The sequence below is a fragment of the Halteromyces radiatus genome (assembly GCF_025201355.1).
Source record: "Halteromyces radiatus strain CBS 162.75 chromosome Unknown BX664scaffold_4, whole genome shotgun sequence".
Lineage (NCBI taxonomy): Eukaryota > Fungi > Mucoromycota > Mucoromycetes > Mucorales > Cunninghamellaceae > Halteromyces > Halteromyces radiatus.
The window spans coordinates 242,086-269,480 of NW_026251690.1; the positions used below are offsets into that span (position 1 = coordinate 242,086).

General features: G+C 33.7%; 12 protein-coding genes across 12 annotated transcripts; 5 read left to right on the top strand and 7 right to left on the bottom strand.

Annotated features, from left to right (window-relative positions):
• Nucleotides 1–842: 842 nt before the first annotated feature.
• Nucleotides 843–3,403, bottom strand: BX664DRAFT_331243 (uncharacterized protein). The gene is made up of 3 exons (XM_051545099.1): nt 1,339–3,403; nt 1,164–1,269; nt 843–1,076 (listed from the first exon to the last, which is right to left on the bottom strand). Exons 1-3 carry the CDS (start codon nt 3,377–3,379, stop codon nt 881–883), a joined length of 2,343 nt encoding a protein of 780 aa, XP_051399570.1. The 5' UTR covers nt 3,380–3,403; the 3' UTR covers nt 843–880.
• Nucleotides 3,404–5,071: 1,668 nt separating this feature from the next.
• Nucleotides 5,072–8,430, bottom strand: BX664DRAFT_296053 (ras guanine nucleotide exchange factor domain-containing protein; the record flags this gene model as incomplete). Its single annotated transcript, XM_051542182.1, has 3 exons — nt 6,882–8,430; nt 5,585–6,766; nt 5,072–5,527 (listed from the first exon to the last, which is right to left on the bottom strand). Coding segments are annotated over exons 1-3 (3,129 nt in total), but the record flags the coding sequence as incomplete, so codon positions are not given.
• Nucleotides 8,431–9,080: 650 nt separating this feature from the next.
• On the bottom strand, nt 9,081–11,083 carry BX664DRAFT_358379 (diacylglycerol O-acyltransferase). Its single transcript, XM_051548034.1, has 4 exons — nt 10,707–11,083; nt 10,279–10,611; nt 9,392–10,184; nt 9,081–9,311 (listed from the first exon to the last, which is right to left on the bottom strand). The coding sequence occupies exons 1-4, from the start codon at nt 10,966–10,968 to the stop codon at nt 9,221–9,223; spliced, it is 1,479 nt and encodes a 492-aa protein (XP_051399572.1). The 5' UTR covers nt 10,969–11,083; the 3' UTR covers nt 9,081–9,220.
• A 248-nt stretch (nt 11,084–11,331) lies between these two features.
• On the top strand, nt 11,332–11,805 carry BX664DRAFT_331247 (uncharacterized protein). Its single transcript, XM_051545100.1, has one exon. The coding sequence runs from the start codon at nt 11,383–11,385 to the stop codon at nt 11,665–11,667; it is 285 nt and encodes a 94-aa protein (XP_051399573.1). The 5' UTR covers nt 11,332–11,382; the 3' UTR covers nt 11,668–11,805.
• On the bottom strand, nt 11,805–12,665 carry BX664DRAFT_331249 (Spo7-like protein-domain-containing protein). The gene is made up of 4 exons (XM_051545101.1): nt 12,460–12,665; nt 12,332–12,399; nt 12,163–12,272; nt 11,805–12,088 (listed from the first exon to the last, which is right to left on the bottom strand). Exons 1-4 carry the CDS (start codon nt 12,641–12,643, stop codon nt 11,899–11,901), a joined length of 552 nt encoding a protein of 183 aa, XP_051399574.1. The 5' UTR covers nt 12,644–12,665; the 3' UTR covers nt 11,805–11,898.
• A 439-nt stretch (nt 12,666–13,104) lies between these two features.
• BX664DRAFT_331250 (uncharacterized protein) lies at nt 13,105–13,858 on the top strand (the record flags this gene model as incomplete). The annotated part of the gene is made up of 3 exons (XM_051545102.1): nt 13,105–13,201; nt 13,252–13,525; nt 13,608–13,858. Coding segments are annotated over 3 exons (586 nt in total), but the record flags the coding sequence as incomplete, so codon positions are not given.
• A 206-nt stretch (nt 13,859–14,064) lies between these two features.
• On the top strand, nt 14,065–16,168 carry BX664DRAFT_296060 (cell differentiation protein rcd1). Its single transcript, XM_051542183.1, has 7 exons — nt 14,065–14,745; nt 14,839–14,994; nt 15,066–15,172; nt 15,254–15,397; nt 15,483–15,625; nt 15,697–15,840; nt 15,938–16,168. The coding sequence occupies exons 1-6, from the start codon at nt 14,187–14,189 to the stop codon at nt 15,830–15,832; spliced, it is 1,245 nt and encodes a 414-aa protein (XP_051399576.1). The 5' UTR covers nt 14,065–14,186; the 3' UTR covers nt 15,833–15,840; nt 15,938–16,168.
• BX664DRAFT_331252 (uncharacterized protein) lies at nt 16,149–16,353 on the top strand. Its single transcript, XM_051545103.1, has one exon. The coding sequence runs from the start codon at nt 16,169–16,171 to the stop codon at nt 16,346–16,348; it is 180 nt and encodes a 59-aa protein (XP_051399577.1). The 5' UTR covers nt 16,149–16,168; the 3' UTR covers nt 16,349–16,353.
• A 154-nt stretch (nt 16,354–16,507) lies between these two features.
• On the bottom strand, nt 16,508–18,049 carry BX664DRAFT_331254 (uncharacterized protein). Its single transcript, XM_051545104.1, has 7 exons — nt 17,921–18,049; nt 17,774–17,831; nt 17,432–17,690; nt 17,283–17,362; nt 17,093–17,180; nt 16,881–16,974; nt 16,508–16,774 (listed from the first exon to the last, which is right to left on the bottom strand). Exons 2-7 carry the CDS (start codon nt 17,818–17,820, stop codon nt 16,575–16,577), a joined length of 768 nt encoding a protein of 255 aa, XP_051399578.1. The 5' UTR covers nt 17,821–17,831; nt 17,921–18,049; the 3' UTR covers nt 16,508–16,574.
• Nucleotides 18,038–20,604, bottom strand: BX664DRAFT_385346 (uncharacterized protein). Its single transcript, XM_051549247.1, has 10 exons — nt 20,388–20,604; nt 19,950–20,318; nt 19,721–19,859; nt 19,602–19,656; nt 19,446–19,533; nt 19,160–19,364; nt 18,953–19,083; nt 18,793–18,861; nt 18,305–18,691; nt 18,038–18,233 (listed from the first exon to the last, which is right to left on the bottom strand). The coding sequence occupies exons 1-10, from the start codon at nt 20,502–20,504 to the stop codon at nt 18,090–18,092; spliced, it is 1,704 nt and encodes a 567-aa protein (XP_051399579.1). The 5' UTR covers nt 20,505–20,604; the 3' UTR covers nt 18,038–18,089.
• A 206-nt stretch (nt 20,605–20,810) lies between these two features.
• BX664DRAFT_331257 (uncharacterized protein) lies at nt 20,811–23,270 on the bottom strand. Its single transcript, XM_051545105.1, has 11 exons — nt 23,000–23,270; nt 22,815–22,916; nt 22,412–22,749; nt 22,251–22,289; nt 22,139–22,164; nt 21,909–22,066; nt 21,702–21,845; nt 21,491–21,634; nt 21,282–21,414; nt 21,089–21,194; nt 20,811–21,018 (listed from the first exon to the last, which is right to left on the bottom strand). The coding sequence occupies exons 1-11, from the start codon at nt 23,000–23,002 to the stop codon at nt 20,856–20,858; spliced, it is 1,356 nt and encodes a 451-aa protein (XP_051399580.1). The 5' UTR covers nt 23,003–23,270; the 3' UTR covers nt 20,811–20,855.
• Nucleotides 23,271–23,620: 350 nt separating this feature from the next.
• On the top strand, nt 23,621–27,200 carry BX664DRAFT_379051 (uncharacterized protein). The gene is made up of 4 exons (XM_051548847.1): nt 23,621–23,961; nt 24,106–26,495; nt 26,578–26,879; nt 26,983–27,200. The coding sequence occupies exons 1-4, from the start codon at nt 23,645–23,647 to the stop codon at nt 27,037–27,039; spliced, it is 3,066 nt and encodes a 1,021-aa protein (XP_051399581.1). The 5' UTR covers nt 23,621–23,644; the 3' UTR covers nt 27,040–27,200.
• Nucleotides 27,201–27,395: the final 195 nt, after the last annotated feature.

Here is a 27,395-nt window from a genome sequence, read left to right on the forward strand (position 1 = left end):
TAGGAAGGGAAAATAAAAAAATAAATAAATAAATATAAAAAAAAAAGGGAAGAAAGAGAAAAGAAAAGAATAGAAAAGAATCAAAGGAACAAGGAGAAATCTCAAAAAAATGATTTTATTGGATAATCCCCAATTTGGTCGATCAAATCACTGACTGACTTTCTTTTTTTGAGCAAGACTTTCTTTTATGTGAATAGTAAGAAAAATTTGATTTAAGCCTTCTTTTTATTATCAAATGAAATCTTAAAAAAAAAAAATAGTCTTCTCCTTGAATTCATCCTAAAAAAGAAAAGTTTTCTCCTTTTTTTTTTTTTTTTCTGTACTTTCAATTCATTCTTTTTAATTGTTTGAGCTTTTCCCTTTTGAACAACACTAAAATAAAAAAAACACACTTATTTCGTGTTACAAATTTTCTTTAGACTTGACTTTTTTTTTATTATTATTTTCGTCTTTTTATTATTTTGAAGAATATGTTTTTCTATGAAAGTATTTAAATTGATAATTTATAAATAAAAAGAGGCATCATTATCTCATCTTTTTTTTCGAACGAGTTATCATGTTGACATCGGACAATGAAGTAACTTTTTTTCTAAAAAGAGATCGCCAAGAATACTAAAATGAACTTTAATTATATCTATCCAAATGATAAAAAACCTCATATATAAACATATATAATATCACCGTTTATTTATTTATTTATTTATTCATTCCATTCTTCTTTTTATTTTCTCCAGAAATAGTAGATTCCAATTGTATTAATTTGGTGATGATGATAATTCAACTTCCGTGATCAAGGCCAAAAATAGATCATATAAGAATAGAATAATAATAATAATAAAAAGACCAGCTTTTTTTTATTTGATCAACATAATGAATATATCTATTCTGCTCCTTCGATATCAAACAAATAATGATAATGTAAGATCAAGTATTTGACAATGTTTTGATGATGACCAAGATTGGACATGGAAGTAGTAAATGCTGCAGGTCCAGACATGGGTTGTAAAAGTGTAGGTCCAAACACAATCGCTAAATTAGTAGCATACATATGATTGATGGCTTCATAATCCGTCACACTAAAAAAAAAAAAAAAAAAATCATTAGTTAAATCTATTCTTCATCATCATTCTCTTTTTTTTTTTTTTTTTTTGTAATATATTTACATGACAAAATGTTCCAATAATCTCTTCAATAATTGATAATTTACCGGTGGTAATTTTTGAATCACTTGTTTGATCTTATATACTCGATCATCATGATCATCCGAGGCTATGATAAAGAAAAAAAATCAGTCATCTTTTTTTTTTTTTTTTTTTTTTTTTTTTTTTTTTTTTGTACCTGATGCATTAATAAATTCTTCATATAATGCAAACGTCAAGAGTGGTTCAGGTAATTCACGTAAGAATTGTTTGAGAGCATCGGCCACGACATTGATATCCGGATAATGATCTACATCCACATTCACATTGGTTTGAGTATTGAATTCTTTCTTCAATTGTTGCACAACAGATCCAGTACCAGCCACACGATAGATGCCCACTTCTTCTAAACCACGTAATTCAATTTCCTTGATACATGTCGTCACCAGGTTTGGTACTTGATGATGTTCACGTTCTTGTAATGTTTCCAAAGGTATACCATATACAGTTGTTCTTGTAGTTGTTGCGATTTTTTTCTTGTTTTTCGTCGTCACTTCAGGTGTCATTGTCATGGTTTCCTTGGATTCTGCCGCAAATACACTACGTCGTTTGGCCGTTCCATGTCTTGCTGCTTGATTGATTTCATCCATCCAACTTTGCATATCATCCACATTCGCCCCTTGTAACAAATATTGTGCCCCTTCTTCTGTGACCACCCGGAAAACAAACGCACGTTTTTCGTACCCACTGGCAATAGAAGTCGTTGCATGTATCAAATTAATCACCATGGCTGCCCTAGCACTATTGGAATCATCATCCATACGTAGTTTGCATGTCTTCGCTGTTGTGTCGATACTCGAATCATCCATGTGGAAATTGGCAACAGAGGGAGGACGGAAGGTACGTAACAAAGCTGGCCATTTGATACCATGAGGTGGAGTTCCACTTAATGAAGAAGTCGGTATCACTCCAACATCTTGCTGTTGTTGTTGTTGTGAAGATCCAGTATTCAATGATGAAGAAGATGCATATCGTCGATGATATCCGTGCTTTTTTCCATGTTTTGGTCGCATTTGTTCTAATTGTCGTTTTTGCCATTTCTGTTGAACTTCTTTCCATTCCCGATCGATTCGTTCACGTTCTTTGATATCACGTCGAAGTTTTTCCATTTGTGCTGCAACTAGTTTACTGAATACACCATGTTTGAGAGAGAATGAAGATGATGATGATGATATTGTTGTGGAACTTGATGAGTGACTTGATTTGATCTTGTTTCCATGACGATGTTGTTGTTTTGGTGGTGGTGGTGGTGGCGGTACTGGTACTTGGTAATGATGATTTTTTTCTTTATGAGCTTCTTCCTTGAGCATTTTCCATGTTCGCTTCTTGTCATTGGGAGAGATCAAAAAGGACATAGACATTGCTTGAGTAGTAGATTGTTTTTCCAATTTCACTTGCGCATTCATCATCAGTTGTAGGAATTTGAACATATACCTACCCTTGTCAAAATGAATCATTCCATGATACGTATCAGGCACTACCAACGAAAGTTCAATCATACGTTCGAATACCCAACCAATACTAGGAGCAAAACAAAAGTCAGTCTGCTGTTGTGAAGATAATCCTGGAGATTCCATCGTTCGAGAAGATAAATTTTTCATCAAAGGTGCTAATGTATCCAAATCAGAAACACCATATTTTTGCCCAATCACTTTCCAGGCCTTGGTGAATAATCGAACTTCAGGACTAACAAGTGCACTTGCAATGGCGTTTTCTACAAAACCTGGTACATAAGTAGATGATTGTGCTGAGCTGTTGGTAGAACTGGTTGCTGTTTTTGGTGGTGGTGGTGGAGGTGGTGATGATGATGATGATGTCGCCGATTCCTTCAGTTCCGTAAATAATTCCATCTTTTGACAAGATCGCCGAGAGAGTCGCATCATCTGTACAAAAACATCTATCCTTGCTACACGTGTATTCAAATCGATCTTGGAGGCAGTCACTTCATGAATCACCCAACTACGAATAATGTAATGCATACAGTATAGATATTGAATGGAACTTGGGAATGCTAAAAGTAAATCATCTGCAGAAAAGGCCAAAAGTGATATAATCGAACGTCGAGCACCTTCAATCCCAGTAAAGATATCAGAGATAATGATTTCATCCGTATGAAGATGGTGATAATCAGAATAATGGGCAGTAGGACAATCTGCAACAGGAGAAAGTGCTGAAGACATGAGCGAGGGTCGCTGATGTTGTCGTTGTTGTTGATGTTGTTGTAAATGTTGTCGTGAGAATGGTGATGATGAGGATGATGATGATGATGAAGACGATGATAATGAATTGCTGATCCCAATATTGGCTGATGTTGATTTTCCATTGTTTCGAGTAGGTAACCATGCATACAAATCATTTGATTGAGCCTCGAATACATCCATTGTTTGAATCCAATCTTGTAATGTCACAGAACTAAATAGTTGTCGTACAGAACGATCCGCTTGTTCCAATAAAGTGATTGCCGAGTATCGATCCACTACACTACCTGCTGTATCATCAAGTGGTGTCCTTGTCAAAGAGAATGTTGAAATCTTACTTGTTGCCAATTGTAACATGACGTTGAATTGTTGTTTCCCATTAGTCAGTTGTCGATAGAGTTCATCCGCATTCCTACTTCCTTGTGTATCGAATTGAATGGCTTTTAGATCGTAGCATGGTGAAAGAGATTTTTGTGCCAGTAATACTTGTAACTGATCCAACTGTCGACCAATCTTATCACCCATAGCCAAAGCTGCTTGCATATTTTGTCCAATGGTATCCATATCTTCCTTCATTCCAGTCTTATCTTCTTTGTACTTGCTTCGATCATCATAGTGTTGTTCGTAATATTGTGATAAAGGTAGTTGCCATAATGCCAAGGATGTTTTTGCCGTCATCATCAGATCATACATACCACTAAGTAAATCAACTTGATCAACTACATCGTAAAAGTATTTTTCAATCCAGTACATGAGAAGATGGACCACACGAAGTTGAGTCTTTGCTACCACAAGCCAATCAAAAGAGGACACATGCAATTCTTGTTCAATAAAAGATGTATCTGTAGTCGTCGCCATTTTTTCCAGTTTTTCAGAAGTAGAACCCGGATCCATCATTGTCATCCTTCGACGTTGCTTCTTGGCTTGTTGCTGTTGTTGTTGCCTTGCTTGTAATCCTTTTGATCTTGCTTGAGTGAATTGATCTTGCAAAAGTTTCATCAGTTGCTTCGGAGTACAGTACATGCGATACGTCGTAAAAAATACTTGAACATATTCATTGTGATCCATTGATAATTGTGTCAAATCCAGTTTGTCGCCTTTCGTCATTGTCATGGAAGTTGGTCCAAGAGCCCTCCATTGTTGCTGTATGATCGTTTTGTATTGATCTATGCCATGAACTAAAATATCCACCAACGGTATAAGATTTCCAGCGCGAACATTCACCAATGCTGTTGACATAGTTCGTTTATTATCTTTCTCTGAGGAATCATCAGTAGTTGGTAATTCTAATAATCCATCAACAGTGAGTACAACAGAATTGTCTTGTATATGAAATATCCATCCACTACGAGCTTTCTCCGATGTGCTGTCATTTTGTTGCTGTTGTTGTTGTTGTTGTCGCGTATATGCCAATTGTTTCTTTGCTATTTTCGCTTTTTGTTGTTCAACCTTGCAAGTATCATCATCTATATATTGTACACAATCTTCATTCAGTGTCGCTGTGTTGGTATCCGTTTTTTCCAATGCGTATAAAGAGGATAGGGCCAGAGGAGAAATAGGTTCTTGACGATGTACAAGTTGTATCTCATATCCAAGTGATTGTTGTTGATGATCTCGCTTTTGCATGGCTTGACCATATAAATTCAAAGAAGCCAGCTTGGGGAATAAAGTATAACATGAGTCGACTGTATCAGGAAATATCAATGGAGAATGTGCAGGACCGGCCACTTCCTTCGACGGACGATCCACCAGAGCTTGACCAAATATACGAGGTTCACATAATAGAGAGCATTCATGAAGATATTTGAAATCATGAGGAACAGAGGAAACTTGATTCACAATAGTATCAAAGTAGACTTGTAAAGGTCGAACAATAGGAAAAGGCAAGCATCCTTTGGTTGTTGATATATCACCCCATGTCAAATGTCGTCCTTTTTTCCAAGTACCCAGACCAGATCGAATAGTATCATGTACGCACCAGCTAGAAATAAAGTTGATTACATCCATACCAGAGGATAATCGATTTGTTTGTTTGCAGGAAAGATGCAGAGGTACATGCCGACGCAGACGATCAACAGATTGCTTGATGACACCAAAATAAGGAAGTGAGCGCACAGACGAAGGTTCTTGCTTTGTATTGTCATCTCCAGGAAAACAATTTGCTGCTGATAATTCCAGTGAATCCACGTCCAACACTTGAGAGAATGCATGTTGTAATCGACTATCATGTTCCCAACCTTCCATCCAAACATCCAAAGAATAAATCCCATGTTCTGCCAGAAGAGGACTCCAAACAGTAGAAACTATCTTCACCAGAGATCGATCTACCGTTTTCCATGCTTCCTTTAGTCTTGCAATTTCCATTGAACAAATACCCATCGCGACACTGCACCAACCAGTCATATCCTTCAATTTCATCAAGGCCACACCAACACGGATCCAATGCTCCAATAAACTTGTTCGAAGTACCATTGCATTTTCAGTTTGTTGCATATTCGCTTCCACCAGGATATGCCGCCATATCAAACGTGTCAAGAAATGAGGCGAAGGTGAGGTAAATAGTAGAGTATTCAACATTTGTGGAGGTACTTGAGGTCTTGATACATAAGAAAGAGCACTGAGAAGTTGATATCGATGATGATAATGCTGAGTGTGATGAAAAACATAGATTTGTTCTGCCAGTCGATCGGGATCCATGGTAAGAAATAGAGAAGGTGACAAACCAGTTGCCACTAAGTCTGACAAATCAATACCAGTATCATCATCATTTGAAGTCTGACTTTCCATCATTGGCGAGTGATCAGTTTCATTTGTATTAACATAACGTTGAATAAAGTCCACTACTTGAGTCCCTTCATTGTACTCCCTGCGAGCTTGTGCATGTTCAATAATATGTTGATTGTCTTGTACAGTCTGTAAAACCAAAGCCTTGATATCCTTGCCACGATTGCGTAATTCCAAAGGTAGATCTTGATTTGCTGCAAGACTATCGAGTCGTTCCATCATACTTGTTACCAAATCTCCAACAACATCATATGCGAAGCGAACACACCAAATCCGATAGAGATCCAATACTCTGTTCCAAAGCATAACACCTGAAGATGTGTTTTCCAAGCGATCCAAATATCCTTTCATCAAATCAGATACTTCTCCAACAGAGGCGAATATATTGTAAGTCAAAAGAAAAGCGTAGGTATATTCTTTGCCTTGATTCTGCGTTTCAAACAATAATTCATGGACTAGAGCTGGTACAGTTCCACCTTGTACTGGACGATCATCTTGAGTATGAAGTACTAAACCTGGATGGGGAGAAGCTTGTTCAAAATAGATAATATCCATTGATATATCAGTGGGGCTTGAAATTGCTTTCTATTATAAAAAAAAAAAAAAAAAAAAAAAAAAAAAAAAAGAGGGATGAGTATGATATGATGATTCCAATTCTTTTTTTTTTTTATTATTATTATTTATTTATTTATTAACTTACTGCTGATTTGAGACTTCCAGAGTCTACCATCATTTTCTTTTCATCATCAGTAATAGCCTCAATTGAAGTAAGTTGTGTCCTAGTCATATCATTCTTCTTGTCGACGTATGTTTGTTGGGCTTCATAAAACGTTGTCATCCAAGAGCTAACTAAATCCTTTGACAGTGAAACGTAGGTTGATTGTTTCCATGGTTGAGCGATATAGGATAAGGTGAACCTGTTGACACGAGTTGTGTTTGATGTCGATAATGTAGCAGTACCTGAAGACTGTGTTGAATTTTCAGTTGAATAAGCAGTCGCTGTGGAAGACGAAGAAGAATAGGATGGAAAATAGCTATCATGGTGAGGAGATCCATAAAATGTGGTTAACTTGTCGCAATTGGTATGTTCTACAAGAGACGAGGATGTTGTTGACTTCACTGTTAAGGGTGCTGTTGATGTCGTTGGTGATGATGAACCAGAAGCAAATCTACAAGGGGCCAAAGTCAACTTGGAAAGAGGTGTACTAGAGAAAATATGCCAAAGACCACTGTCGTTGTTTGAGGAAGAGGACGAAGACGATGAGGATAAAGGAGAAACATCACTTGAGATTTGTTTCCGTTTTTTGCAAACCACGAGACGATCTGAATAGATCAACAAATAGACAGCAGTGGCAGTTTGTTTTCTTTGACGATCCCATTCAGTAAAGACTGCAGCATCCAATAGATCTTGAGAAGTTGAAGAGAATAATTCTTGTTTGGCTTGATCATCAAAATCTTTTGGGTTCAAAGAAGCAAGACATTTTTCCTTGATAGTCATTCCTGGTGAAGAAGTGAAAGTAGAAGATGGCGAGATCAAAGTGTTTGATGAGATAGAAGGAGAATGTTGAGAAACCAATTGTAGTGAAGATGCTGAAGACGAAGAGGAAGAGGAAACAAGTAAAGTACGCAAAGACTTGAAATGATCTTGTTGTTGTTGAGAGATTCGATAGAGATATAATTTATGTCCACGTAAAATCACACGATATAACTTCCATCCACGATCGGATTTGTGAGTATGAAATGGTCTGAAGTCAGTCCGTTTGTACAAATAACCTTCCTTCCATATGATTTGACTTGCCCGGTTTGTTGTTGTTGTATTGCAAGTTGTCTTACTATCAGGTGATGAGTGTAGGTCTGAAAAGGAATGAAGAAAGGTGGGTCGTTGCTGTAATAACATGTCATTTTCCAATGATTTTGAAACCGGTCGTTCCAAGGCTAAAGAAGTACTTGTTGTATTAGTTTTTGGAATATCTAGGTGAGAAGATGTTGTCGGACAAGCACTAGAAGAAGTTGTAGAGTGATTACCGATATGTTTTTCTGTCAAGTCTTGATCAATCACAGTTGGTTTGCTGGAGTGGAAAAGTCGATGCTTGAGGTAAGACAGAGCACTAGTTGGAATACGATGTTCGTCTGGTGTTGTTGTTACTCCTGTTGGTGAAGTAAGTGCTTGCTTTTTAGACTTTGACTTCATTGCAAGGAATGAAGAAAAAGGAATCAAACGAAAGAGGCAGAGGAAGAGAAAGAGAGAGAAAAAAAAAAAAAAGAAAAAAAGCGACTAGTTAAGAAATTTTGGCGGGAAAGAAAGGAGAAAAAAAAATATTTTTAAGTGTGTCTTATAGGCTCCTTAAACTCAGTCAACCCAATGGCTATAGAATTAAAAAAGTTGGCTCAAATTACACTATAAAAAAAGACCTTAAGAAAAGAGCTCTTTTCTTATGAATTAAAATTAAAACCTAACAACCTTCAAATATAATCTAACACTGAAATATAATACGTGTTTCAACTCTCTCTGAAAAAAAAAGACTAAGCTACACTACAATCATGTTATTGTTATGCATTGTACAACCTTCAACGGATTCCTGGGCTACACAAAAACTGCAACTTGGTTTTAGCAGCATTTGCGGCGTTTTATGACTTTGGACCCAAATTGGGTTATTGCCGCTTTGACCATCTATCTATTACTTTTTTTTTTTTTTTTTTTTTTACATTTATAATAATCCGTCATGCTTACTTTCCAATTTGGCAAGACTATTTTTGTAGATAACCTTGAGAATTGAACAATAAGATAATATTATGCCTATTGATTAAAAGATGAATGGGATGATGATGTAATAATATGATGATATAAAATGGATGAATGATAATTGGTGATACTTTAGTAGTTAATAGATTTAAAGAAGAACTGGTAATAAAATTTAACACATGTTTTATTGTTGTTTAGATAAGAAAGATATGGAGTAGAAGAATGAGTATATATATATATAAAGGATATATGAATGGAAACTAATTCAAATGGAGGAAGAGTAATGAATAGACTAGCTATGGCATTTCAATATGACGATGAGTAGTTGTCCATTGATAATAATACATCAGAGCGATAGTTGGTTGACCGACGACACAAAAAGTAATCCTAATAATTCCAAATGTAAGGTTAATTTAAACAAATCAATTCTTTTTTTTTTTTTTTTTGTTGCGATGATATTCACTTACCAAAAAATAGTATTTCCTAAAGCACTTTCTTTGCCTCTCCATTTTTCCAAAGGTTTTGTAATAGCAATCAGAGGAATTTGACCAAGCATACCCCAAAAAGCGAAACCGTTGACAGAATGAGTAGGAATACCAACCATGTATTCATGCAAGACAGCCGAAACAAAAAAGACCAAAAGTTGACCAACATAAGGAGGTAATCCACGTCGAACGCTGGGAAGATAAACATGTCGTTTAAAGAAGAGATAAACAGGTCGATTCCATAATCTCCAATAGGTAGCCAAATTTCCAGAATTCCACCAAGCCAAATAGAATGTACGATCACCAAAACGAAGTAATTCACTAAGAGCATTGAGATAGGCATGGAATAAAGCATAAAACATCAATAACCAGATGACCACAGCGGATGTTGACAGTTTCAACACACGTTCTACTATTGTCACAAAATTCTTTTCTTCCAATGCTTTCAAAGAATTGGCTAAGGTTGGCTTCGCATATTGTTCCGTCAATACATACATCATCACCAGACAAACAATCAATTCAGCAACACGTTTCATAAAGAAGGTAGGTCGGAATACTTCAGTGCGTGGATAAGATGGTTGGTAACACAGAGTTGGAGCAAAAAAGAAGTAGAGTAGATTATTTGGTTTGATATTGTTGGGGTAAGCTACATCTTCGTCATAAAAATCATCCGTCTTGCCACTAATATATCGTTCGCGTAATTCACTATTTACCAAGAAATAAGATGTCAATTTCAAAAAGGTGATCAAACAAATAATCAATACAGCCGATCCAACTAGGAGAAACAAAAAAAAAAAAAAAAAAAAAAAAAAAAGGAAAAGTGAATACATTTTTTTCTATTTTAATGATAATTATATAGGATAACTTACCCATAGGGTGATAGATATGATTGTAAACAATATAAGAAGAGAATGATAATAGGAAGAAGAGATGACCAATATGAGTCAAAGTAGCCACCTTTTCAATCACTGCCAACTTTTTCAAAAAGTCAGGTTTCGCGTTTTGAGCTTGAACGGCGAGTTTTGTCATACCATATTCAACAATGAAGGAAACAGATAAACTAAGTGGGACACTAAGCCAAGCCAAGGCAAACAGTCCATAATCTTGTAATGGAATATAACTATGAGGAAGACGAATCAATAGTCCATATTTCATCCAGTTTTCAATCACCAAACGAATGTTACTCGCTCCAAGTACAAGCACTATATAAATAATAAAAAAACTTTATGAATACAAACCGGCAACAATCACCACTTTGAAAAACACGAAAATATATATACTTTTCAAAAACACTTACTTCCAAGTCGAATAAAACCACTATAATTTTCAGGAGGAGCTTCTTTTGAGAGAACTGAGGCTTTTGATAAAGTATGAATAGGTATAGTATGATGAGGTCCAAATGTCACAGCCACTGGTTTTTTCTTCTTATCGTCCAATTTTTCTTCTTTGATACTGGATATGCGTTTACTTGTAATACGTAAATCCCGTTTTTGTCTTGAGTCTGACTGATCATCTTCACTATCGGTTACCACTTTTGCTCGACGATAAGTGGTTGTCATCGTGATAAGTTAAACTATATATAACAACGACAAGAAGAAGAAAAGAAAGAATGGAAGGGGAAGGGAAAAAAAAAAGAAAAGAATCAAAGATTTGGAATTTTTTTTTTCTAACCACTCCGCCCTTTTTTTTTTTTGTAATCACATGCCATCTACTCGTGTTTGAATAACAAAGCAAGTACCATAGCAGGACTTTTCGCTGCATATGATTATTTGATATAGAGTACTTGGTATGACAATTGATGATGATGATGATGATGATTCTACCAAAAGGATTTTTCTTTTTTTTTTTTTTTTATAGTTGTCTCGCTCACTAACATCCGAGCGGTGTATCAATAATTTTGCTTGCCCATGCCTGAAACGCTATTTTTTTTTTCTCTTTCACTTAGTTTTTTTTTTTTTTTGCTTCCTCAAATCATGTTACGATACTCTCTCTTACGACGTAATTATACATCTTTGAATCGGTCTGGTCCTATTCCTTTAGGTGACAAGAAAAAACAAAAAGAAATGTTGGATCTTATTCGTAAAAAAGCACAAAAGGATGCTCAAGATCAAGATGGACTCCATGCTGATGCTCGAACTCCTTTGACCCCGGAATTTGAAGGCCATGTCAATCCAAAGACTGGTGAAGTCAATGGTCCCAAGAATGAACCTGTGAAACATAATGATTGGAGTTTTGGTGGTCGAGTCACTGATTTTTAGATATCCCCTGGTTAAGTTTTTCTTTCCATAGTTTACTTACACAACACACACACTTATATATATGCAATATATAAATTTACATACATATTATTCACATCCATTTGTACACATATAATAATAAAACAAAAATAAATATATTATGTTAATAACTATTTATTGAAAACTTTGGTATACATCTAAACTAATATATATATATTTCCCTATGTACAAAACTGTTCATCCTAACTATTTTCAGTTTGTTTTGACTTTATTGGCTTGTTGTCGAGCTTTCTTTCTTGCATGATATTGTTTTCTATATCGATCAAATCCATCTTGTAGTTGCTTTGGTATCATAGGATAAAAACTGAGTTCTCCAGATTCACCTTTCTTATTGAATTGTAAGTTGAATGATTGTAAAGCACGATTACAATGAGGAACAAATCTATAAAAAAATAATTATCATATTAATGTCTGTTGAATATTATATATATATATATATATATATTGTTTACTTACTCGGCAGCATATATGATCTTTTCAGAATACATGCCAGATCGATAAAAGAATACTAGACTACCTGCAGCAATCAATAAAGCCATAGTATTCAATAAATGATTGGTGAAAGCCTATAATAAATACATAAAGTTAGAAAAAACAATGATAATGAGTAATTGCTTCACTCTACTTTGCTGGGATCGACAAAAACGGCATAAAAGAAATAGGCAAGTAAAAGTAATAAACAACATAAAAGAGCTATTGACAAATGGATGAAGAATGAGTTTTATAATAATAATAATAATAATAGTCGTATACCTTCAAATTTTCTTTTTCGTCTTTGAAGTCGTATCATGTTTCCACGTAAACGCTCTTCAAAAATGACAAGATCTCTGTATATTACTTGATCAGCATGTTTGGAGGCTTGAACTTTAGATTGTTCTAATGATGAAGTAGCTTCTTCATGTTCTGGTGTTGAATTGTCGGAAGGAATGTGTTGCATGGTTTCAAATTAAAAAAAAAAAAAAAAAAAAGCAGAAAGAAAAAGAAATAAAAAAGGGGAAAGAAAAAGCAGGTAAACCCAGCTGAACTTCAAATGGCAGATGGAATAGACTTAGAAAATTCAATAATTTGATTGGTTTCCATATTGTACCAAATATGGGAGATCTCTCTTTTTTTCATCTATGAAAAAAAAAAGTAAATGATTATTACAAGGTTTCTTTCAATATTCATGCAGATTTGACACCAAAATGAAAACATAAGTAAAGGTCTACTGACAATATCAAGTGGTTTTTTGAAACACAGTTAAACTTTGTTGATTTACTATGTTTCTTTTTTTTAATAACCCCCCGGTTATGCATAAATACTTAAAATCAATTCAATCATGTTTTAGTATTTTATTTTTTTATTTTCTTTTTTTCTTTTCTTTTTTTTTTTTTTTTTTAAAAAAAACACTATATTAAAGATGAAAAAAACAAGTACAGTAATGATGGTTCGATATCAATATACCAAACCAATCATTCGAATAAGTCCTGCTGCTTTACATACATCATCTATTCAAGTAAGTAAATCATCATCATCATTCTATATTATAACTAATCATTATATTAGCAAAAAGGTATTCTTGAAAAAGCTAAAGATTTACGTGAAAATGTAAAAAAAGCAGGTCATGAAGTCAATATGAAGGTTGGTAAAGGATTGGCACATGGTATAGAAGAAGTAGAAGCTGTTGCACATAAAGTACCTCATCCTAAAGATATAACTGAAGCAGTGAAACATGCAACTCATGAAGCTAACTTGAAAGCTGGAAAGGGGTTAGCCCATGGTATTGATTCTGCAAAAGCTACTACTGATAAAGTCCAACAGTCCGCTCAATCCTTAAAAGGTAATCAAGTTTTTTTTTTTTTTTTTTTTTTTTTTTTTTGTAAAAGAATGTTTGAATTGATAAATGATTTTTTTTTTTATAGGCAAAGATAAAATGTCAAAAGTTAAGGAACAAGTAAAAGAAAAATATGATGAAACAAAAGAATCTGCTTCAAAAGGGGTCGAAAAAGTAGAAGATGCTTTGGGTGAAACTAGTGAAAAAATTGGTTCAGAGGAAAGAAACTTTAAACAAGCAGAACATCGATTGGAAGATGAAGTAGAAGATGCTGTTGAAAGGCTTCAGCATAAACGTGATTAAAAAAAAAATAGTCGTAGTTTAGATTGGCTGGTGTGGGTATTGTCTTTCTCTTTCCTTCTTTAGTATCAGGCAGTCACATCAATAAAATTCGTTCTTTTGAATTCGAGTCCTCCTTTTTTTTTTTTCTTTTGTTTCTCTCTCTCCCTTACGTTTTCTTTATTTTTGGTTACAAAAAAAAAAAAAAAAGACTACACCTTTTTTCATACCTTATATCCCCAAAAGCTTTCCTTTTTTTTTCTTCTTTTTTTTTTTTATTTTTCTTCTTTTACATTCTCATTTTATTTTTTCTTTCTACATATATATATTTTATTCATCATCAAAAAAAACAACAAATATATTACAAGACACTATACAATACAGAACAATGCATCCAAACTCTCAACTTCATCAATACTTACAACAATCACCTTTGTCTGCCAATACGTCAAACAACCCTTTAGCTGCTGTTTTACAGTCTGCCAGTGCAGGCGCTGGTGGTATTAACTCTTTATCTCAACATTATTCAGCCCTTGGAAGTGGAGCTAATCAACCACAAAATTTGGCAGCCATGCAACAACAACATCCTGCTATTACTCGTACACCTGTTACCAATGGAAATACTGATCCTTTCGCTACTTATGCTGCTTTGATGGGAAACAATCCTGCCGCTGCTGCTGCTGCTGCCGCTGCTGCCAACCAACAACAAATGTCTAATCCTCTTAATACAAACTTCCCCTTTATGCAACAAGACCATCAACAAGTACAAGGACCACCACAACAACAGCAACAACAACAACAAAAAATTGGACAACTTGATGAAGAAAAGATATATGCTTTAGTATTGGATCTTTTGAACCCGGTTTTACGTGAACAAGCACTCTTGGACCTCAGTAAAAAACGTGAACAGTATGAAGATTTAGCTCTAGTACTTTGGTATTCTTATGGTAAGTAGTTACTAACAGTGGATTAAAAAATAATAAAAAAAGTTTGACTAAATAGTTTTATTAATTATTATTATTATTATTATTCTTTTATAGGTGTTATGTCTGTTTTACTTCAAGAAATCGTATCAGCTTATCCATTATTGACACCTCCAACTTTGAGTGGCGGTGCCTCGAACAGGGTTTGCAATGCTTTGGCATTACTTCAATGTGTGGCAAATCATAATGAAACTCGTACATTATTCTTGCATGGTAAAATGACAAAAAAAGAGAAATTGTGGAAAAAGATGAAGACTGATGATTATTTCTATCTATGTCATTAGCACATATTCCTTTGTACTTGTATCCTTTCCTCAATACATCAAGTAAAACTCGACCTTTTGAATACTTGCGTCTGACTAGCTTAGGTGTCATTGGTGCATTGGTCAAGGTAAATAACTAAAAAAAAAAAAAAAAAAAGAATGGAAATGAAAAAAAAAAAACGGTTAATTCATTTATCGTTGTATTATAGAACGATAATCCTGAAGTAATCAGCTTTTTATTGTCGACTGAAATCATCCCTCTCTGTCTTCGTATCATGGAAACTGGAAGTGAATTATCGAAAACGGTGGCCATCTTCATTGTACAAAAGATTCTATTAGATGACACTGGACTTGTAAGGATACTAAAGATAAGATATTGATTTTCTGTATGTGTATATATGATTCATAAATACTCAATCGTATATATATATTTTTTAGTACTATATTTGCCAAACTTATGAACGTTTCTATGCTGTTGCTACTGTCTTGAACAATATGGTCAATCAACTAGTTGAAGCTCAAGCAATGCGTCTATTAAAACACGTTATTCGATGTTATTTGCGATTGTCGGATAATCCAAGGTGAAAAAAAAAAAGAAAAACTTTGACTACATACATAAGAAATACTCAATTTGATTTATTATACATAATAGAGCACGCGAGGCACTTCGTCAATGTTTACCTGATCCTTTGAGAGATACAACTTTCCAACAAGCTCTAAAGGATGATATTCCAACAAAGCGATGTTTAGGACAATTGTTACTCAACCTTTCAGATGGAATGCACTAGGTCAATAGGTTAGATGAATAAAATTATAAAAAAAAAAGTAGGAAAGAAATAGAGGGAAAAATGTTATTAAGATATATCCTTTTTTTTTTCTCTTTGGATAATTAGATTCTGGCCCCTTCTTTTTTTTATTATATTATGTTACCCGTGACCCTGTCTTCCTTGGATTCCTGTTGGTCTTCCCCTTTTTATTCACTACTATTATTATTATTATTATTTTGTTTTACTCCTCCCCACATTTGAAGAATATTGTATACAAGCTCCCATTCACTGATTCTTCTTTTATTTTACTCAAACATACAATGCCTCTTCCATATCATCATCATTATCATTATCATCATGTACAAATCTTTATTATTAATTCTTTTGTTATACATTTTCCGCCTCGTTATATTCATTGCTCTCATTTTTTTTCCCTTCTTCTCAAAAACACACACTTTAAAATATCAAAAAAAGAAAAAATGTCATTCGTTCCCTATCCTCTTTTTTTTTATTTTTTTTTTTTTATCAATCATGTAAAGTGTGAATATTAGCTTTTTTTTTATTATTATTATTTTTATTATCATTATTATTACTATAGTCTTCTTCTTTCTATATATACTTATATATATATAAATTGCCTTTTTGTATTCTATCCTTCAATAAAGCTGTCTTCATATTACTTTTTATTTTTATCAGGTCATCTTGTTTAAAAAAAACACTGTAGTAATAAAAATAATTTAAACATCATAAATACTATCCTATACTAAATTGAAGTATATCCACCATCTACGAATAATTCGGTACCTGTAATATAGGAACTCTGTTCACTAGCTAAAAACACAATCGCACCTTTCAATTCTTGAGGTTGACCAAGTCGTTTCATGGGAACTCGATCTGCCCACGCTGTTTCCAATTCAGGTTGTTGTTTGAAGATATCACCAAGCATATCCGTTTTCATGTATCCTATTAGATGGAAAAAATCAATCAATCAATCAATAAAAAAAAAAGGTATAGATCATAATAAATAAAAAAAAAAAAAATTCAAGGATATCATTAAACCAGAATTTACCTGGACAAATGGCGTTCACTCGAACTCCTCGTGTAGCCCACTCTGAAGCTAAACATTTTGTCATCATGGAGACCGCGGCTTTACTTGAATTATACTATGTGAGATAATGATGGATAATATATGATGATGAATGACAGAATAATGGAAGAAAAAAAAAAGATGAGTTAGTTTCTTGTTGAATATATGGTTTATTTGCAGGATAATCTCTTTACAGCACATTGAGCTTGTGGAACATTGGCTATTTTGGCAGAAATGGATGATATGATGATGACATTTCCATGACCTTGTTCCAACATATATCTTGAGAGAATATACAAAAAAAAAAAAAGAAAAAAAGAAAAAAAAAAGAATTGTTAGCAATGAAAGAAGTTGTATCAAATAAAAGGTTTGCTTTTATCATACTTTCCAGCTGCTTGAACTCCATAAAATACACCATGTACATTGACATCAAAGATGGTTCGCCAATCATCCAAATCAAAAGTCTTAACGATTCACAAGGAAAAAAAAAATTGTCATTCATCTTTACTTTTTTCATATATATTTGGTTCTACCTCTGCTTTTCCTAAATGAGAGATCCCAGCATTGGCGACAAAGATATCTATTGATGTCATCTCTTTGTAGATACGATCCACCGTGGCCTTGACTTGATCAGCATTGGTGACCTGCATAGCATACGCTCGACATTGTACCTTATATTTATCTTGAATATCCCTGACAATTTGTTCGGCAGACGTAGCACTTGTGTTGTAAGTGATCATGACATTGGCCCCAGCTTCTGCTAAAGCGTATGTCATTTCCACACCCAATCCACTTTATTACAAAAAAAAAAAAAAAAGAAAAAAAAAAGGGATGATCAGTAAGTTTCTCTAAAATAAAAAAGAGATCTACGTTACCGAGCTCCACCAGTGACAATAGCTGTTTTGCCTTTAAGAGAGACCATCCAAATGAAGTCTAAGAGAAGAAAAGATTAAAGATTAAAAAAATAGAAAAAAAAAGAGCGGATCTATTTAAAGTTTCTTGATTATTCTCCAAAAAATTACCCGGTTGGCTGAGATCATTACGCCCAATGGAATTCAAACATTCACACCCAAATTTTCACTTAAACCCATCATCAATCTATTCATAATATAAAAAAAAATGCATAATTTATTGTACTCAAAAAAAAAAAAAAAGAAAAAGAAAACGGGTCATCTAAACAATTAATTGATACTAATCATCATCGTTATCACTAAAGGTTCTAGTCTTGTCATTCTTGTCCTGTCGTTGTTGTTGATTTTCATCCACTTGGGCTTTATTGTCATCTACTTCTATTGCTTCCAATGTAGGCAAGATCTTTTCCCAAATAGAAATACCCTGTATATATATATATAAAAAAAAGAGTCAATATCATGCATTTAAAATCATTCGTATGCCTTCGATATTACTTTTTGATAAAATTCAATATGTGAATCTGCATAAGCAGAAAATCCACGCTTGATGTCATTGGTTTTGCATTGTTGAAAGAGACTAAATTCATCCACCACTTGTTCCGAGAATTCATGAGAGATATCATTGGTTCTTGCCACTTCATCTTGTAATTCCTTGATCTTCATTTCTAATCGTACTAGCTTCTCCCTCCTTGCCTGTTCCATATCTACACCACGAACTTCTTTGATCTTATCTATCACCATTTCTGAAATATGTAATGATCCCCCTTCACTAAGAGATCGGCCAGGATACTTTGTTCTTTCTTTTTCTTGAATTGTTTGTTGTAAATAGGCTGATAATTCTTCAAAATCAACTTGCTTTTGATCTCTGACCCGGAGTACTGCCTATGATAAAATAATAAAAAAAAAAAAGAAAAGTTGTAAATGAATAATGAAATAAATATATGAATATACAAATAAAATATTTTGATATTGTGATTATTTACCTTGGCAGATCGACAATAAGATAATAATTCATGAATTTGATTCAGGTACAGTATTTCTTCTTGATCAGACTATACATAACAAAATACAATGTTAGTCATCATCACCTCCCTGTTCTTCTTCTGATCACTCCCTTCATTCACACATGGATTTTTGTATTACCCTAGTTTTCATAGCCTTGGCATATGCTTTGGTGGTCTCAGCAAATTGATGAAGAGGTTGGTGAATACCAGATTCCAATGCAGATAATCCTTGAATACTTTGTCCAAAACTGGTGTAATCTTGCTGTAAATCTAATGAAAGAAAATAGATATGAGAAAAAAAAAACGAATCCAATTATTTATATTGAATTTTTTTTTTTTTTATTACCATGTTGCCGCTTTCCAATCCTTGTATATAACCGTTCCACAGTATTGAGATTATCCTCTAATTTATCAATGTTGTCTTTCATAGTGGTAAATCGTTCTTCAGGTTTCTTAACCTTGGCAAATGCATTTAGTAATGTATCACTTAAAGACTCTAATACAGTAGTAGTGGGAGGCATATGTTTCGATTGAGCACGTTTATCATTTTTCTATAGGAAAAAAATAAATAAAGAAATAAATAAAGGATGATGATCAGTACGTTATACAATTTCTCATTCAATCCTACTTACAAAATCAGAAGATTCCAAAAACAAACGAGTACATTGTGATTGCTGAAGAATTGGATGTCTTGCTATTCTATCCAAGAACCATTGTAAGCTATAATCAAAAAAAAAAAAAAAAAAGAAAAATTAGATAACTGCATACCTTCTATATATTTCATTTACCATAACATCCGTCGTTCAATAAAGTCAGAGCTAAATCTATCCCCTTTAATATATTCTTAGGTAAAGTAACAAAAATAAAGATCAGTGACCAATCTTTATCAGTATGTCAATATACATACCAAGACGATGTTTTTCAGGTAAAGGAGGAATAATACAAGCAGGATATTCCAAAGATAACGAGTTATATAACCAAACGAAATCTTGAAACCTTCGTCGAACGGGACGTGGATTGGTGGAAGAAAAGATATCTACAGAAGTCTAAAGAGAAAGAAATAAAGAAAGAGAAGTGATTATTATTTGAGAAACTGCTCTTTTTTTTTTTTTTTTTTTTTTTTTTTTTTTTTTTACCGTTGTTGTGATCAAATAGGACACATATGCTCCTTGAGTGCCATCTGAGTGTTTCTGGGCATCTCCGATACGAATAATCATTGGCTTGGCGGATTTTGGTTGTGGTGGCGAGTATATATTATTATCTACCTGATAGTTAGTAAAAGATTCTGGAGTACGCGTTGGAACTGGAGAATGATGATGAGTCCATCTTGTTACTGGTGATGATGGTGGTGAATTGGATGTTGTTGTTGTCGTTGTTACTGCGACTCTTGGTGTTGGAGTATCGAATGTTTCGTCATTATTAAAAGATGAGACATGGGACGAAGTTGAAAATGAGTTATGCAATGGATTTTGGTCAGGGTATAAAGGTGAAGAAGTAGGTAAAAACTATAATATAAAATAAAATTATTTAGTTGTTGAAAAATGAAGAAATTCCCTTTTTTTTTTTTTAAGTACCTGGTTGTTGTATGGGGTATCATAGGAAGATAAAGGATCTGGCGTATCTCCTAATGGTGTCAAAGAATTGCTTGTGGCGTGAACATTCCATTCTATATTTTCATAATCATCACCCATTATTTCTGAAATATATTCCTTTGTTTAATTGAAAAAAAAAAATAAAAAAAGAAATCAAGACAAATGATAAAAAAAAGAAAGGAATTTAAGAAAAGAAAAGAATCAGAAAGGGAGCAGAAACGAAATATATCAAACACAAAGGAGATAAAGTGAGAGAAGCGAGCTATTTAAACTCAGAGATTTAAAGTACTATTACAGCAAATACATACACTTATATCATATCGATCATTCTTCAATAAATCCATATCATAAAAACCGTTTTATTCGAACTAAAAAAAAGAAAAAAAAGTGATATCCTGCTATATAATATATATATATATATATATATATATATATTAACGGTATAGTAAACTAATCTCGATGCAATTGAAGGAATTGAGTATTGACTAATTGTCGAACCTGATCCAAGAATTCTTGAGTGGAGGTAGATTCCAAGTGCACAAATCGTTCAAGGGAAGCCAAACATACTTCAGTGCCTAATTGACCATTAATCTTGCTAGACATATCCACTTTTCTAAAATAAATCAAATCATCGTATCAGTTATCTTCATCTTTTTTTTTTTCCTTCCAGTTTCGTTACTTACTCTTGATGATCTTTGTATTCTTCGACAAGTTGTTCAAATTTTCGTAATACTTCATCGACATTCAGGATACTTGGAATGATTGTTGTATCGCAAGTGTAAGGAAGGCCTAAAATAAAATCAAATTATTAGTTTGTTGATGATTTTTTTTTTTTGTGTAAAAAAAAAAAAAAAAAAAATCATCATTTATCCTTACGATAAGTTAGAGTAGGATCCACTTTGTTACTGATATGAAGATAAGTCATTGTCGAATGGTCCTGATTGTCATCATAAGGGCTTACAATGACTCCAATAAAAGGTTCATCAGTTTCATTGATTCTGAAGAGATCCTATCAAAATTAAATAAATCAGTAGATATGTATTATATTTTATACCACAATCTCTCTTTTTTTTCTTTTTCTTTACCTGATACGACATTTGAGTTTCGATATCTCGAATACTAGGTATAGCAACAAACGAAGGATGCGAATGATACCAACCAACCACCTTCAAATCTCTTTTATCGAACCATTCACGAGCTTCCATTTCTGACACTGGATCCATTTCGCACTATGTTGATAAATGAGAAAGAATCAGTTGTTTTATTTTCAATTTTTTAAAAAAGAAAAAAGTTTACCTGAATGTCGGTACTTGTACTTTTGCATGGAAAGACACATTCCACAGTAAGTGTCTTCTGTCCATTTTCATCAATTTCAAATGTACCACCCATCAATCCAATGATTTCAGTCATCACCAAATGAGAATGAAAATCCATGATTGCCTAATAGAAATATATGTTAATCAAATTATATTAACATTTTATTATTTTTTTTTTTTTTTTTACCAAAGCATCACTTTTGACCATGACTTTGAAAGGTGGTGGATATTCATCATCAGTAGTATAATCTTCCAAGTGAACCAATTGATACGGATCATTTTCTCCATCACCATTACCGTTGTCATTGTATCTTGGTCTGTTGATTCGTCTTCTGCTTTTTGTACCTATACGATATGCAAGAAAAAAAAAGTTAGAATCTGTATTTTGACAAAAAAAAAAAAGTTCGTATCTATTACCTTGTTGAGTAAAACCAAAGCCTCCCCTATCAATATATATATATATATATATATGTAAAAGAAAGAAATAATCAGTTTATAAAGAAATCACAAAACATTATATGTTCCTTACCAAGTTTCTAGATCGCGTCGTTCTTTTCTTTTTTTACCACTTTCAAAGTAAAAAAAGAATAATAAATAAATAAAATAAATAAAGGTATTGTAAAAGCGGCGATTTCCTTTTATAGGTTTATTTGCTTTTTTTTTTTTTTTTTAGTTTATACATTCACTTACGTCGAAGAGGAAGAAGTAGAGGGCGGACGAGGAGCACGTGGCTTGCGTTGTTGAGATGTACGAATAGGACGAGTTGGTACTGGACATCCGACATTGATATAACCATGAGACTCCAAAAAGGCATGGACACGACCAAAAGAATTGACATCTCCACAATTAGTCATTTTCTTTCTGAGAGCAGATTTGGACACATACTTGGGTTTTGTTTGATGCCAATTATCCAAAATAAAATTACGAATAAGAAGATACTTTTGAGGTGTCTTTGCGGGTTTCCCAACCATAAACCATTCTGGATTCTTTTCTTTTTCCAAATCAGTAATAACTTCACGTTCCAATGGCTATCAAGAATACATATAAAAAGATTGTTGTCAATTTATTATTATTATTATTAAATAAATCTTACAGTTTTTTCTTCTGTAGGAGGAATGATATTTTCAGGAACTCTGATATCAAGATTATCTACAATAGTTTGACTATCATTCACAAGAGTCGCGTCAATATTATCCTGTATATTTTAAAAAAAAATCAAAAAAAATAAAAGATAGTATGAGTATACATTTTTCTTCTTTTTTTGTATGGTATATTTACCATTTCTTCAGAATTTTCTTCTTGAGAGTCAGCTTCAGTACCATCGGTTCCTACAATGTTTCAAAGGTTATTTGAATGAGGTTTTGGCAGGTTTCGTGTCATGCATATATGTAATATTATACTTTGGTCAAGTTGATAAAGTGGAGTTGTTTGTAATATTTTTGGTACTTCTTCTCCCAAGTTTGTAGGGTAACTGTATGAACCAGATATAGCAAATGGATTCATAATATTTATTATTATATAAATAACAAAAGAAAAAAGAAAAAAAAAAAAAAAAAGAAAAAAGAAAAAAAAAGAGATTTTTTTTTTGTTTGTTCCTTTCCAAGATACGCCTATTTTTTCAACCAATCAAAACGCGTATTTTCTTTCATATTGATTGACAGAAGTGATGGAGTCTAAATTCAAAAAACTTATGCATGACTGTCCATGTTTCATATTTAAACCCATGCGATTTATTTTATGATCTTCAACGATATTTTATACTCGGTCTATTAAGCCCATGATCTTATAACAACCTTTTTTTTTTTTTTTTATTGTAGGGGTGGATTTTTTTCTTTTTTATTTATTCAAAAATTTAATTTTTTTTTTCTTATTTGTTTCTCACTGTCTTTTTTTTTTTTTCCTTTTTTCTGGATTTTCATCATCATGGCATCTAATGATCCACCAACTAAAGGTGGAACAATAGAATCTCAACCATCTATTCACATTACTGGAGATTCTTCTTCTAATCATCCTCTAGATCCAAATCCTTCAACTATGGATGATTCAAATGAAAAACTTGAAAATACAACAGCAAATAATAAAGAAGAATCAACATTAAATCAAGACAATATCAGTCATCCTCAATTGGACGTCAATGGAAATTTACCTGGAATGAAATCATTGACTGTAGAAGAACTTTATGATAAAGAAAAGTTTGATCTTTCTACTATGCAACCTGGTGATGTCTTTACTCTTTTACAGTAAGTAAAAAAAAAATGAAGAAAAAAAAATGAGAAATGAAAAGGAATTGAATCACCGATGATGGTATTTGATAACTCCAATTTCCCTTTTTTTTTCTTTTTTTTTCTTTTTTTCTTTTCTTTTCTTTTATTCATAAATGTTAGAACAACAACAGATGGTCTTACTTCAGAAGAAGCTGCTTCTCGTATCGAAAAGTTTGGTTACAATCGACTTGAACACAAAGAAATCAATCCTATTTTACAATTCCTTGGTTTCATGTGGAATCCATTATCTTGGGTTATGGAAGCTGCTGCCCTTGTTGCTATTGCGGTTTCTAATGGTGGTGGTAAACCTCCTGATTGGGAAGATTTTATTGGTATCGTCCTTTTGCTTTTAGCCAACGCTACTATTGGTTTTTGGGAAGAACGCAATGCTGGTAATGCTGTTAAGGCTCTGATGGCATCCTTAGCTCCTGAATGTAAAGTCAAACGTGATGGTAATTGGTGTTCAATGGAAGCTGCCGAATTGGTTCCTGGTGATATTATCAGTATCAAGTTGGGTGATGTTGTACCTGCTGATGGTCGTCTTGTTAATGCTCACGGTGATGTATCGATTGATCAAGCTGCTCTTACTGGTGAATCCTTACCGGTTGGAAAAGAGGCAGGTGATGAAGTATTTTCTGGTTCCACTGTCAAACAAGGTGAAGCTGAAGCAGTGATCATTGGTACTGGTCTCAATACTTTCTTTGGTCGTGCTGCAAAATTGGTGGGCGAATCTGGGGACGATATTGGTCATTTGCAACAAATATTAGCCAAGATTGGGAATTTCTGTCTTTGTACTATTGGTATTTTCTTGGTGGTTGAAATTCTAGTCATGTATGCTGCTTTCCGTTACGACTATCGACGTGGTATCGATAATCTATTAGTCTTGCTCATTGGTGGTATTCCTATTGCTATGCCGACTGTACTATCTGTGACTCTTGCTATTGGTGCCAAACAACTTGCTGAACATAAAGCTATCGTTACTCGTATCACTGCTATCGAAGAAATGGCTGCTGTCACTATTCTTTGTTCTGACAAGACTGGTACCCTTACTTTGAACAAACTGATTGTGGACAAACCTACTATCAAATGTTATGCTGAATTTGATAGTGATGGTATCATTCTTCTCTCTGCTTATGCTTCACGTATGGAAAATCAAGATGCCATCGATTTTTGTATCACCAATTCATTACCTGATCCCGCTATGGCAAGAGAAGGAATCGAAGAATTGGAATTCAAACCATTCAATCCGGTTATCAAGCGAACAGAAATTACTTACAAGGATAAAGATGGTGTTCTTAAACGTGCTACAAAAGGAATGTCTCATTTTATCTTGGATCTATGTACTCGTGACAAGGATGAAGCTCAAATCAAGGCTCTAAATGATGATGTGGATGAATTTGCTCGACGTGGATTACGATCTCTTGCTGTGGCTATAAATGAAATTCCCTCTGGAAATCCTGAAGATGAAGGAAAAGGTTATCGTTTGGTTGGACTTTTACCTATCTATGATCCACCTCGATCTGATACAAAGGAAACCATTGATCGTGCTATTGCTTTGGGTGTACAAGTCAAGATGATTACTGGTGATCAACTCGCTATTGCAAAAGAAACTGGTCGACGTCTTGGTATGGGTGATAATATGTTCTTATCGTCTACTCTCAAGGAAGGTCCTCCTGCTGGTTCTGGTTATGATGATGTGGATGATATGGTATTAGGTGCTGATGGTTTTGCTGGTGTATATCCTGAACACAAACATGAAATTGTTGAACGTTTACAAGCTCTAGGCCATATGTGTGCAATGACTGGTGATGGTGTGAATGATGCTCCTGCTCTCTCCAAAGCCAACGTGGGTGTTGCTGTAGCTGATGCTTCTGATGCTGCTCGTGCTGCTGCCGATATTGTATTGACTGAACCTGGTTTATCTGTGATTATTGAAGCTTTTATTCATTCTCGTCAAATTTTCCAACGTATGCGAAACTATTCTATTTATACCTGCTCGGTCACCATTCGTGTTGTTATTGGTTTTGCTATCTTAGTGTTTGCCTTTCAATCGGATTTCCCTCCTTTTATGGTACTGATTTTGGCTATTCTCAACGATGGTACTATTATGACTATTTCGACGGATCGTGTTAAACCTTCACCTCATCCTGATCGATGGAATCTATTTGAAATCTTCTCAAGTGCTATTGTTTATGGACTATATCTTGCTGCGTCAACCATCGCCTTTGTCTCTACTATTCTGAAAACAAATTTCTTTCAACGCAAGTTTGGTGTTCATCCAATCACGTATCCCAACGATTTTGTTCTCCATTCAGTAGTGTATCTTCAAGTATCCACCATCTCGCAAGGATTGATCTTTGTTACACGATCTCAAAGTTTCTTCTTTTTGGAACGTCCTTCCGTACTCTTGATGTGTGCATTTATTGTTGCTCAATTGGTTGCTACCTTTATTTCCGTTTATGCCAACTGGGGATTTACTCGTATTGAAGGCTGTGGATGGGGTTGGGCAGGAAAGTAGACTAAAAAAAAAAAAAAATTGAATGAATGAAAAAGTAGTAAACCCAAATTAATCTATCTTTTCATTATATATAGGTATTGCATGGATATGGAATTTTGTATGGTTTATGCCTTTGGATTGGATCAAATTTGGTTTACAACGTCTTTTCAGAGAACAACATCCAGCTATTGTTGATGAAACTGGATCCCTTAGACGACGACGATCTTCAGCTACATCCGCCATTTCAGGTACCAGCAATTCTGCCAGATATTATCGAAACCGTACTAGATCTCTTCGTGCACTTGAAACTCCCAATAGTTTTAGACGACGTTTGTTTGGTAATGGTCGATCTGTTTCCATGAATCCCAAGGAACTTCGCCGATTATCATCCGTTCAGGTAATTAAAAAAAAAAAAAAAAAAAAGAGGGGTAAGGATGACCATACTTAATCATGAATATATTTCCTTTTTTTTTTTTAAAAAAAAAAAAAACACTCTGTAGGCAAACAATGCTTCAAGAATCTTATCTGGTGGAGAACCAAGTGTCTCAAGGGTTTGAATTTCCTTTTTGTTATTATTTATTTAGTTTTTAGTTTATATATTATCATTCTTGTTATGAAATTATCTATTATGAAAAGATGTAGTTAGTCTCTTTGTTATTATTATAATTATTATATGTCATATCCACTAATAAACAGAAAAAAAAAGTCAACAATGTACCAAATCATTTCTATTAGGAAACTTTTTTTTTTTTTTTATAAACCTCGAATGAAGTTTAGATTATTGATAGCTAGTCGAGTGTATGTTTACTAGATGATATCATCTTTTATACGATTGAATCAAGACACTCATAACTAGTACCGAGGTACTCGCAACCTAGAACATCACTATCGTCTTATATTACTTGTGTCCTAC

Excerpts from the sequence above, each read along its gene's own strand:
- BX664DRAFT_331243 (XM_051545099.1), bottom strand. The coding sequence starts at position 3,379 with ATGTCTTCAGCACTTTCTCCTGTTGCAGATTGTCCTACTGCCCATTAT. Across the intron at positions 1,270-1,338 it reads AGAATTTATTAATGCATCAG|CCTCGGATGATCATGATGAT; the intron begins GTACAAAAAAAA and ends TCTTTATCATAG. Across the intron at positions 1,077-1,163 it reads TTATTGGAACATTTTGTCAT|TGTGACGGATTATGAAGCCA; the intron begins GTAAATATATTA and ends TTTTTTTTTTAG.
- BX664DRAFT_331247 (XM_051545100.1), top strand. The coding sequence starts at position 11,383 with ATGTTACGATACTCTCTCTTACGACGTAATTATACATCTTTGAATCGG.
- BX664DRAFT_358379 (XM_051548034.1), bottom strand. The coding sequence starts at position 10,968 with ATGACAACCACTTATCGTCGAGCAAAAGTGGTAACCGATAGTGAAGAT. Across the intron at positions 10,185-10,278 it reads TCATATCTATCACCCTATGG|TTGGATCGGCTGTATTGATT; the intron begins GTAAGTTATCCT and ends TGTTTCTCCTAG. Across the intron at positions 9,312-9,391 it reads TTAGGAAATACTATTTTTTG|GATTACTTTTTGTGTCGTCG; the intron begins GTAAGTGAATAT and ends TGGAATTATTAG.
- BX664DRAFT_331249 (XM_051545101.1), bottom strand. The coding sequence starts at position 12,643 with ATGCAACACATTCCTTCCGACAATTCAACACCAGAACATGAAGAAGCT. Across the intron at positions 12,400-12,459 it reads ACGAAAAAGAAAATTTGAAG|CTCTTTTATGTTGTTTATTA; the intron begins GTATACGACTAT and ends ATTTGTCAATAG. Across the intron at positions 12,089-12,162 it reads AAGATCATATATGCTGCCGA|ATTTGTTCCTCATTGTAATC; the intron begins GTAAGTAAACAA and ends ATTTTTTTATAG.
- BX664DRAFT_385346 (XM_051549247.1), bottom strand. The coding sequence starts at position 20,504 with ATGGGTGATGATTATGAAAATATAGAATGGAATGTTCACGCCACAAGC. Across the intron at positions 18,692-18,792 it reads CTTATTGTCGATCTGCCAAG|GCAGTACTCCGGGTCAGAGA; the intron begins GTAAATAATCAC and ends ATTTTATCATAG. Across the intron at positions 18,234-18,304 it reads ATATTGAATTTTATCAAAAA|GGTATTTCTATTTGGGAAAA; the intron begins GTAATATCGAAG and ends ATATATATACAG.
- BX664DRAFT_296060 (XM_051542183.1), top strand. The coding sequence starts at position 14,187 with ATGCATCCAAACTCTCAACTTCATCAATACTTACAACAATCACCTTTG. Across the intron at positions 14,746-14,838 it reads AGTACTTTGGTATTCTTATG|GTGTTATGTCTGTTTTACTT; the intron begins GTAAGTAGTTAC and ends ATTCTTTTATAG. Across the intron at positions 15,173-15,253 it reads TCATTGGTGCATTGGTCAAG|AACGATAATCCTGAAGTAAT; the intron begins GTAAATAACTAA and ends GTTGTATTATAG.
- BX664DRAFT_379051 (XM_051548847.1), top strand. The coding sequence starts at position 23,645 with ATGGCATCTAATGATCCACCAACTAAAGGTGGAACAATAGAATCTCAA. Across the intron at positions 26,496-26,577 it reads CTGTGGATGGGGTTGGGCAG|GTATTGCATGGATATGGAAT; the intron begins GAAAGTAGACTA and ends CATTATATATAG. Across the intron at positions 26,880-26,982 it reads GCCGATTATCATCCGTTCAG|GCAAACAATGCTTCAAGAAT; the intron begins GTAATTAAAAAA and ends AACACTCTGTAG.
- BX664DRAFT_331257 (XM_051545105.1), bottom strand. Across the intron at positions 22,165-22,250 it reads CGACGCGATCTAGAAACTTG|GGGAGGCTTTGGTTTTACTC; the intron begins GTAAGGAACATA and ends ATATATTGATAG. Across the intron at positions 21,019-21,088 it reads GAATACAAAGATCATCAAGA|AAAAGTGGATATGTCTAGCA; the intron begins GTAAGTAACGAA and ends GATTTATTTTAG.
- BX664DRAFT_331254 (XM_051545104.1), bottom strand. The coding sequence starts at position 17,820 with ATGGTCTCTCTTAAAGGCAAAACAGCTATTGTCACTGGTGGAGCTCG. Across the intron at positions 17,691-17,773 it reads ATTGTCACTGGTGGAGCTCG|TGGATTGGGTGTGGAAATGA; the intron begins GTAACGTAGATC and ends TTTGTAATAAAG. Across the intron at positions 16,975-17,092 it reads TTCCACAAGCTCAATGTGCT|TATAATTCAAGTAAAGCCGC; the intron begins GTAAAGAGATTA and ends TATCTCACATAG.
- BX664DRAFT_331252 (XM_051545103.1), top strand. The coding sequence starts at position 16,169 with ATGTACAAATCTTTATTATTAATTCTTTTGTTATACATTTTCCGCCTC.